This window comes from Micropterus salmoides, unplaced genomic scaffold, assembly GCF_014851395.1.
Source record: "Micropterus salmoides isolate LMB-PRFRI ecotype aquatic unplaced genomic scaffold, ASM1485139v1 Ms_hic_scaffold_4474, whole genome shotgun sequence".
Classification (NCBI taxonomy): domain Eukaryota; kingdom Metazoa; phylum Chordata; class Actinopteri; order Centrarchiformes; family Centrarchidae; genus Micropterus; species Micropterus salmoides.
Genome location: NW_024043900.1, coordinates 4,310 through 14,726, shown reverse-complemented (window position 1 = coordinate 14,726; position 10,417 = coordinate 4,310). Strand labels below are relative to the sequence as shown.

Genomic DNA, 10,417 nt, shown 5'->3' with positions numbered 1-10,417 from the left:
ACCAACAACAATAACAACATCCACACAACAACATCCAACAACAACAACAACAACAACATCCAACAACAACAACATCCAACAACAACAACATCCACACAACAACAACATCCACCATCCACACAACAACATCCACACAACAACATCCAACAACAACAACAGCCAACAACAATAACAACATCCACACAACAACATCCAACAACAACAACAACAACATCCACCACCAACAACAACAACATCCACACAACAACATCCAACAACAACAACATCCAACAACAACATCCACCAACAACAATAACAACATCCACACAACAACATCCAACAACAACATCCACACAACAACAACATCCAACAACATCCAACAACAACATCCACCAACAACAATCACAACATTCACACAACAACATCCAACAACAACAACAACAACATCCAACAACAACAACATCCAACAACAACAACATCCACCATCCACACAACAACATACAACAACATCCACACAACAACATCCAACAACAACAACAGCCAACATCCAACAATAACATCCAACAACAACATCCACCATCCACACAACAACATCCAACAACAACAACAGCCAACATCCAACAATAACATCCAACAACAACATCCACCATCAACACAACAACATCCAACAACAACAACATCCACCATCCACACAACAACATCCAACAACATGCAACAACAACAACATCCACCATCCACACAACAACAACCTCCAACAACAAAAACATCCACACAACAATAAATGCAGTACTCGTTAACAAAGTACTATAAGTATTTGCAGTACCTCGTTGAGACAGTCCAGGACGTAGATGCTGTACTCGTTCCAGCTGAGGATCCAGCCCTCTCTGAGGAAACAGCTGAGCAGACCGAGCTGTATGTCTGCCGGACGATAAGCTCCGATTGGATCAGAACGAGGGAACAACTCAAACTGAGGAATCTGAGTCAGACAGAGAACATGTAATTTATGTTCTTATTAACAGCCATTTTTCTTGGATGAGTAAGTACAAACAGATGCAGTAGCAGGAGTACCGGTAGCTCTAGTGAATGCTACCAGCTGCTGCTGTAGTACCGCTACTAAATGTTAGCAGGACGTTCCCAGAGCACCTGTGTGGTGAAGAGTGGCTTCAGCAGTCTGGTGTCTTCCACCTGTCCTCTGATGTCGGACCTCCACAGTCTGAGTCCAGGTCGAGCAGCAAACACCTGAAGATCGCTCTGTTTACAGAGACCCGGCAGGAAGCAGGCTCCGAACCTGCCGCTGCTGCGACCAACACCAGAAATACTGTTAGAGTACTACAAAAACTACTAATCCTAAGTAAAAACTATCATGAGCGTGTTACTACAAATTAAATCAATTAATTAAAAAAATTTATTGACGTATCATTCAAATAGGTATATAGAAATATTCAACTATATGTGCAATTATTTATAGGGACAATTACAGTAGAATATTAAGATACCATAATACTATTTCACAGTGAAAGCATTGTTGCAGTACATGTACTGTGAGGGCTGTGAAACAACTTGACCCCTGACACTTTCTTCCCGCGGGTCTTCTGCAGGTTTTGTTTGAAATCATAGAGCCCTAGTTTGTTTTTGTGTATGTTCTAGAGCAACGGTATCTAATAAGAATGTACATTTGTGGTTTTGGAGGCGTCCTCTAAACATTTTTTTATTCTTGTCTATTCTCCATGTTGGACCCAAATGTTTTTGTTTGTTCAGAGTTCCGGTTCTTTCTCTCTGTGTGTGGACGGTGTCTTGACATCTTCTTCTGTCTTTGTGTAGTTTGTCCTTTTCCAGGTTTCCTTGGTGATACAAGGTCATGTGACTCAGATCTGTTTGGTGACACCTGCTGCTAACACCGCCTCTTTTATGTGAGTGCGCTCCCGGCTGGTTGTTGTTCAGTCCTTAGTGCGTTTTATATTTCATGCATGTTGAATATCACGTGTATGTAGTGTGTTTACCTCTTGCGGGGCTTTGAACCCAGCTGCTGGACTTCCTGTTTCTGTGTGCAGTAAAGCAGAGATCTCTGATGTGTAGAGACCAGCAGCACCTGGTGGCTGTACTCCATCTGAACCACACCTGAAGACTCCTCCAACAGCAGCACAGGTTTACACACCCCCTGCACACACACACAGGGCCAGGAGGGTGTGTGTTATCTAGAGACTACACGCTCTGTATAAACACCGACATCATTTCCGTTGCAAAGACCAAAGTGCTGCCATCCGTTGAAACAGACGGTTCACAAAGATCTTATCGTGGCAGACAGCCCAAACATTCCATCTGCATTACAGTCAACTAGTGATGCGCAGATCTGCACGCACGTAGGAATCACAGTCCACCGCGGCGATCATAGGACGAGTGACGTTACGTGCCCCCGGGCACTTTCAGACTTCTACAGCCTGAAACACGTGAGTAAGTGAGTGATGTCATATTTACAAAAACAACATAAGCTCGACATTTCCCACGCAACTCCCGTCACTGTGCAGGTGTTTAACAGACCGCATCTGAAGAGCGGAAACTAACCGAGATGTTGATTCTGACAACAACTGCATCGCTGCAAGCTTCGGGGTAACATCAGTCTGCACCGTTTGACTGCTGACGATCTGTTTCCAAACTAATACTTATCAAATCTTACCTGATGAGTTCCCCGACCCGTTAATCTGGACCCGTCGCACACTGAGAAGGCCCTGCCTGCCAGCTGGATTTAAAAGGTTGAATAAACGAGTTTGCAGAGCAAAAAGCTCAGGACGGTGTGGCTGCCATGGGAAGAAAACCAGTAATCAATCCACACGTGTGTGTTTTGTGTTGTGCTTTGAACAGACATGTCATGTTTTCATGTGTGATGGTGGCGTCACCCGTTTTAATCTGCTCCACCAGCGATCTGTCAGCTGGTCCATCACAGTCAGACTTCTTTATAGAGTGCTGTTTGGTTTCATTTCGTTTAGCTGTCAGCTGTGCACTGCGAGCTTTCACTTATTTAATTTGCTACTGACATTATGCTACTTTGATTGTGACGGGAGGGCCCGCTGTGACCATCTTGCATCAGGGGCCCCGCGCCGATTCATTACGACCCTGCTCTTTTATCACCCGGCCCCCAGTCTACTATTTCTGCCATTTCATAGACAAAATGATTCATCCAGAAATATTCTCCAAATTCACCAGTTTTATGTTGGTTTAAAAGTGTAGTGTGGGCGTGGCCTCACCTGGTCCAGGTCCAGAGACGAGAACACAACTCGTCCTTTATCATCTCCAGAGAAAAGCTTCATCCCGTTGGCACTCCACGCCAAAGACGTTACGGAGCCTTTATGGAGGCCAACCACATCGAAACGCCTCAACTACAGAGAGAGAGACAGGTGTGTTAGACCTACAGAGAGAGAGACAGGTGTGTTAGACCTACAGAGAGAGAGACAGACAGGTGTGTTAGACCTACAGAGAGAGACAGACAGGTGTGTTAGACCTACAGAGAGAGACAGACAGGTGTGTTAGACCTACAGAGAGAGACAGACAGGTGTGTTAGACCTACAGAGAGAGACAGACAGGTGTGTTAGACCTACAGAGAGAGACAGACAGGTGTGTTAGACCTACAGAGAGAGAGAGACAGGTGTGTCAGACCTACAGAGAGAGACAGACAGGTGTGTTAGACCTACAGAGAGAGACAGACAGGTGTGTTAGACCTACAGAGAGAGACAGACAGGTGTGTCAGACCTACAGAGAGAGACAGACAGGTGTGTTAGACCTACAGAGAGAGAGAGACAGGTGTGTTAGACCTACAGAGAGAGACAGACAGGTGTGTTAGACCTACAGAGAGAGAGACAGGTGTGTTAGACCTACAGAGAGAGACAGACAGGTGTGTTAGACCTACAGAGAGAGAGAGACAGGTGTGTTAGACCTACAGAGAGAGAGAGACAGGTGTGTTAGACCTACAGAGAGAGACAGACAGGTGTGTTAGACCTACAGAGAGAGAGACAGGTGTGTTAGACCTACAGAGAGACAGACAGGTGTGTTAGACCTACAGAGAGAGACAGGTGTGTTAGACCTACAGAGAGAGAGACAGGTGTGTTAGACCTACAGAGAGACAGACAGGTGTGTTAGACCTACAGAGAGACAGACAGGTGTGTTAGACCTACAGAGAGAGAGACAGGTGTGTTAGACCTACAGAGAGACAGACAGGTGTGTTAGACCTACAGAGAGAGACAGGTGTGTTAGACCTACAGAGAGACAGACAGGTGTGTTAGACCTACAGAGAGAGAGACAGGTGTGTCAGACCTACAGAGAGAGACAGGTGTGTTAGACCTACAGAGAGAGAGACAGACAGGTGTGTCAGACCTACAGAGAGAGACAGACAGGTGTGTTAGACCTACAGAGAGAGAGACAGGTGTGTTAGACCTACAGAGAGAGACAGACAGGTGTGTTAGACCTACAGAGAGAGAGACAGGTGTGTTAGACCTACAGAGAGACAGACAGGTGTGTTAGACCTACAGAGAGAGACAGGTGTGTTAGACCTACAGAGAGAGACAGGTGTGTTAGACCTACAGAGAGACAGACAGGTGTGTTAGACCTACAGAGACAGACAGGTGTGTTAGACCTACAGAGAGAGAGAGACAGGTGTGTCAGACCTACAGAGAGAGAGACAGGTGTGTTAGACCTACAGAGAGAGAGAGAGACAGGTGTGTCAGACCTACAGAGAGAGAGACAGGTGTGTTAGACCTACAGAGAGACAGACAGGTGTGTTAGACCTACAGAGAGAGAGAGAGACAGGTGTGTCAGACCTACAGAGAGAGAGACAGGTGTGTTAGACCTACAGAGAGACAGACAGGTGTGTTAGACCTACAGAGAGAGAGAGAGACAGGTGTGTCAGACCTACAGAGAGAGAGAGAGACAGGTGTGTTAGACCTACAGAGAGACAGACAGGTGTGTTAGACCTACAGAGAGAGACAGACAGGTGTGTTAGACCTACAGAGAGAGACAGACAGGTGTGTTAGACCTACAGAGAGAGAGACAGACAGGTGTGTTAGACCTACAGAGAGAGAGACAGACAGGTGTGTTAGACCTACAGAGAGAGAGACAGACAGGTGTGTTAGACCTACAGAGAGAGAGACAGGTGTGTCAGACCTACAGAGAGAGACAGACAGGTGTGTTAGACCTACAGAGAGAGAGACAGGTGTGTCAGACCTACAGAGAGACAGACAGGTGTGTCAGACCTACAGAGAGACAGACAGGTGTGTCAGACCTACAGAGAGACAGACAGGTGTGTTAGACCTACAGAGAGAGAGAGAGACAGGTGTGTTAGACCTACAGAGAGAGACAGACAGGTGTGTCAGACCTACAGAGAGACAGACAGGTGTGTTAGACCTACAGAGAGAGACAGACAGGTGTGTCAGACCTACAGAGAGAGAGACAGACAGGTGTGTCAGACCTACAGAGAGAGAGAGACAGACAGGTGTGTCAGACCTACAGAGAGAGAGAGAGACAGACAGGTGTGTCAGACCTACAGAGAGAGACAGACAGGTGTGTCAGACCTACAGAGAGAGAGACAGACAGGTGTGTCAGACCTACAGAGAGAGAGAGAGACAGACAGGTGTGTCAGACCTACAGAGAGAGACAGACAGGTGTGTCAGACCTACAGAGAGAGAGACAGACAGGTGTGTCAGACCTACAGAGAGAGACAGACAGGTGTGTCAGACCTACAGAGAGAGACAGACAGGTGTGTCAGACCTACAGAGAGAGACAGACAGGTGTGTCAGACCTACAGAGAGAGACAGACAGGTGTGTCAGACCTACAGAGAGAGACAGACAGGTGTGTCAGACCTACAGAGAGAGAGACTTCCTGTTTGCACCTGTGGAGACATTAACGCTCCAACAGGGACAGAGCCGACTCTGGACGCTGGAAACAGTGAGGACGCAGCACCTGTCTGAAACACACCTGTCCAACGTCTCACCTGTTTGTTCCGACCAGGAAGCGGGGACACCAGCTGGAAGATGGCTACTCGACCAGATGCTGTTCCCACGGCAACCAGGTCATCAAAACAGCTGAGCAGCTTTACAGCTGTGATCGCATCACTCTTCCCCTGTAACACACACACACACACACACACACACACACACACACACACACACACACACACACACACACACACACACACACACACACACACACACACACACACACACACACACACACACGAAGTCAGAATGAAGGAGGCCACCTGGTTTCTATTTAAACTGAAATATCTACCTGACAGCATTCAACATCACAGACATTATGAGGATCACTTGAACACACCACTGATCACATGAGTGCAGCACAATGCATTCTGGGATATTGAGGACTTTTTCATAAAGTTTGAACTAATTCAAAATGAACTGGACCAGCAGCGGCCGAGTCCTCGACCTGTCCCTCTGACTGGTTAGAAACTGAATCCTTCCTGGTTATTGATCTGCGATCAGGGCTGCAACTGGTCAAGCTGCTAGTGACGTTGAGAGCGCCCTCTGCTGGACCACGCGCCACATTACAACAAACAAGCGGGACCTCCTGTAGAACAGCACCACAGAAGAAGAAGAGCGCTGACCTCCAGGCTGTACTTGTTCATGTGTGCGAGGCGGCGACAGTACAGGTAGAGCATGCCGATGCTGCTGCCCACCGCCAGGAAGTCACTGCTGCTGTCCAGAGCCGTCAGGTAGACCAGGACAGACCTGAACCCACGCTGCACCTGCAGGACAGAGGGAGGAGCCTTCATCAATAACATCATCATCATCATCATCATAATATAGAAGGGAATTTTAAACTTAAACCCAGATGCTCTGGATCTGCCCCTTGGTCTGGTTTCAGAACCTTGGTCTAGGTTTTAGTCTGCTTTGGAATGGTTCAGCACCTTAGTCTGGTTTCAGCACCTTGGTCTGGGCTTTTAGTCTGGTTTGAATGGTTTAGCACCTTGGTCTGGTTTCAGCACCTTGGTCTGGGCTTTTAGTCTGGTTTGGAATGGTTTAGCACCTTAGTCTGGTTTCAGCACCTTGGTCTGGGCTTTTAGTCTGGTTTGGAATGGTTCAGCACCTTAGTCTGGTTTCAGAACCTTGGTCTGGGCTTTTAGTCTGGTTTGGAATGTTTCAGCACCTTAGTCTGGTTTCAGAACCTTGGTCTGGGCTTTTAGTCTGGTTTGGAATGGTTCAGCACCTTGGTCTGGTTTCAGCACCTTGGTCTGGGCTTTTAGTCTGGTTTGGAATGTTTCAGCACCTTGGTCTGGTTTCAGAACCTTGGTCTGGGCTTTTAGTCTGGTTTGGAATGGTTCAGCACCTTAGTCTGGTTTCAGAACCTTGGTCTGGGCTTTTAGCCTGATTTGAATGGTTCAGCACCTTAGTCTGGTTTCAGCGCCTTGGCTGGGTTTTAGTCTGGTTTGGAATGGTTCAGCACCTTAGTCTGGTTTCAGAACCTTGGTCTGGGCTTTTAGCCTGATTTGAATGGTTTAGCACCTTGGTCTGGTTTCAGAACCTTGGTCTAGGTTTTAGCCTGGCTTGGAACGGGTCAGTACCGTGGCTGGGTTTTAGCCTGGCTTGGAATGGGTCAGTACCTTGGCTGGGTTTTAGCCTGGCTTGGAATGGGTCAGTACCTTGGTCTAGGTTTTAGCCTGGCTTGGAACGGGTCAGTACCTTGGCTGGGTTTTAGCCTGGCTTGGAATGGGTCAGTACCTTGGTCTAGGTTTTAGCCTGGCTTGGAACGGGTCAGTACCTTGGCTGGGTTTTAGCCTGGCTTGGAACGGGTCAGTACCTTGGCTGGGTTTTAGTCTGGTTTGGAATGGTTTAGCACCTTGGTCTGGTTTCAGAACCTTGGTCTAGGTTTTAGCCTGGCTTGGAACGTGTCAGTACCTTGGTCTAGGTTTTAGCCTGGCTTGGAACGGGTCAGTACCTTGGCTGGGATGGCATTCAGCAGGTAGTAAAGCGGGCAGAACTCTCTCAGGATGGAGGGCGGGGTCAGCTGGGCCTCCATGTTTCCTGAAAATCAGTTCAAAACCTCCATTTAAAAACATACAACATTAACCCGAGAAGAAGCGCAACAAGAGAACTACACTTTTTGTTCTGCTGAAGGTAAATGTGCACCAAACTCATTTAAATAAGTAACATTTTACTGTTCTCTCTTTTATTATCTTCAGACATACAAGGCTGTTTAAACCAATCATAATGAGTCGCTGGGATTTACTTAAGGTACATAATTAAACATTTCACATCAATAAAATTTCAGGTTTATGATTTATTTGCTGTTTCTCCACCACTTGTCTCCGCTTAAATGTAAGATAATTTGGATGTTGTCTGGCTGGGACCTCTGTGTGGAGGTTGCATGTTCTCCCCGTGTCAGCTTGGGCTTCCTGCCACGGTCCAAACACTTTTAGGTTTAAAGGATGGCCCTTAGATGAGAATGTGAGCTCGATTGGCAAAGGATAAAGCGGTTATAGATGATGGATGGATGTCTGATTTTAACGCTGTTTGGTGGATCAGACATTAGCAAAATTAAAGAGAACACTCTATCAAATGGTTAGAGATCTTGAGTCATGTTTTGTAGCGGACACATTGTAGCTCAAATGAAGAGATAGGAAAAACTGACTTTTGTTAAAGGAAGTTTGGTCTGACGAACACCGAACGTTCTGCTCCCCGAACAGCTGGAGAGAACTCTGCACCAGACTCGGTTACAAAAATCAGCAGTTTACTGTCCCCTTGTTCTTTAACTGACAACATACAATACGTTAAAAACAAGACAGTAAAAGTCGTTTGGGTTTGTTTAAGGTAATACCATTAAGCATTCCACAACAATTAAATCTATGGTTTCATGATTTTTCTGCAGTTTCTCCTGCACCATTCTTTCCTTACTGGAGTCACGGAGGGCGGCAACGAACAGGGTGAAGAAACGTAAACAGCTTAAGTTTAACATCATTTAAACGCTGTTTTGAAGACTACACATAGCGGAATAAACAGTACTATTTACCGAAGCGTAAGAACTCTTACACCGTGCTTTGCAGTAAACCGATTTCAGCACAACGTAAGAAATACTAAATTCACCATTTGTTACACGGAGTTTGGTGAGACACTGTCTCCTCCACGGTCTACGAGAGATGACGGCACCGCCAGGTTAACGTTAGCGAGGCTGTCTGTGCTGAAGTCTGACAGCTGACAGCGAACATCCCAACAACAACAACATCATGTTTCCAACAACAACATCATGTTTCCACCAGCAAACAAACATATTTACCGAGTTAGCTTGTGAAACACCGAGTCCAGGCTAGCTAGCATCATATGGAACCCGCTAATGTTAGCAAGGCAGGCTAACGTTAGCAGCGGGAGGACGACTGTGAGCAACTTACTCAGTTTACAGGGAAGGTTCCGCCCAGATGTTGGTCCAGATGTTCAAATGCAGCAGGATATTAAGGATCTGAGCGGTGACATCGCCCTGACAGCTCCCATACGGATACTGAGCTGCTGTCAACAAACTGCGCCACCAGCTGGCAGGAACCGGAACAACACCTGTTTCATTTCTGTTTTATTTTAGTTTTCAGTTGTTTCATCATCTTCTAACCGACAGCCTTTATCACTGACTTTCTATAACTCATGACTTTAATCTGATAATTAATCATCTTTATCTGCAGCCAGAGGATCATTTTATATTTTTATAAATGACTGACAGGAAGCGGAAACTCAGTGACTGCTGGTCGGAAAACCGGGAAACTGGATCTTTCTTCCATTTAAAATCCTAAACGTGTTTTTCCTCTTTAAGTAATATTTAATATTTAATATTTAATATAACGTGGACATGGTGGTGAAACTGGAAATGAAGATAACATTTGTTTAATTTAATGGCAGGAGTGGAATTTCTACTTAAATGTGACAATACAACATAAACGACCTGCGAAATTTCCAAAACAAACGTTATCTTCTTTTATAAATGAATTAATGGTTGTGTGTTTAATTACAAACACAATTTTGATTTTATTTGTGAAATAACGTCTAAATACAGATGGTCACATGGTTACACAAAATTAAAAAACACATTTCTATTTGATTTTTTTAACTAAAAAAGTTAGTTTTATTTTCAGTATTCCCAAGTACCGTCGTTCATATTTATAAAATAATCAACATTAAATGTTGAGTCCGGTCCGGTGGTGGATCCGGTCCGGGGAGTCCGAGCTCCCGCTCCCGCTGACGGCTAAGCTAAGCTAGTACAAAACGCCCCCAGCCATCCCGTTTCTGCTCCCGTTATTCCCGCTCCCGTTAATGTTGTCCTTCATCCCGGCGCAGCGTTTTATTTTCCAGCACACACAGGATTTATAACGACCAATTTATTCGGTAATATCGATCGGCGATCAGGTTGAATTGATCCACCAACTGGCCCCCAGTCCGAGCTAAGCTAACAGTTAGC

General features: G+C 45.9%; 1 protein-coding gene across 1 annotated transcript; it reads right to left on the bottom strand.

The window, feature by feature from the left end:
- Nucleotides 1-772: 772 nt before the first annotated feature.
- LOC119887910 (tectonin beta-propeller repeat-containing protein 2-like) lies at nucleotides 773-9,377 on the bottom strand. The gene is made up of 8 exons (XM_038698453.1): nucleotides 9,254-9,377; nucleotides 7,919-8,004; nucleotides 6,588-6,728; nucleotides 5,958-6,086; nucleotides 3,222-3,353; nucleotides 1,980-2,137; nucleotides 1,123-1,276; nucleotides 773-955 (listed from the first exon to the last, which is right to left on the bottom strand). The coding sequence occupies exons 2-8, from the start codon at nucleotides 7,997-7,999 to the stop codon at nucleotides 773-775; spliced, it is 978 nt and encodes a 325-aa protein (XP_038554381.1). The 5' UTR covers nucleotides 8,000-8,004; nucleotides 9,254-9,377.
- Nucleotides 9,378-10,417: the final 1,040 nt, after the last annotated feature.

Excerpts from the sequence above, each read along its gene's own strand:
- LOC119887910 (XM_038698453.1), bottom strand. The coding sequence starts at position 7,999 with ATGGAGGCCCAGCTGACCCCGCCCTCCATCCTGAGAGAGTTCTGCCCG. Across the intron at positions 6,087-6,587 it reads TGAACAAGTACAGCCTGGAG|GGGAAGAGTGATGCGATCAC; the intron begins GTCAGCGCTCTT and ends TGTGTGTTACAG. Across the intron at positions 1,277-1,979 it reads GGTTCAAAGCCCCGCAAGAG|CAGCGGCAGGTTCGGAGCCT; the intron begins GTAAACACACTA and ends TGTTGGTCGCAG.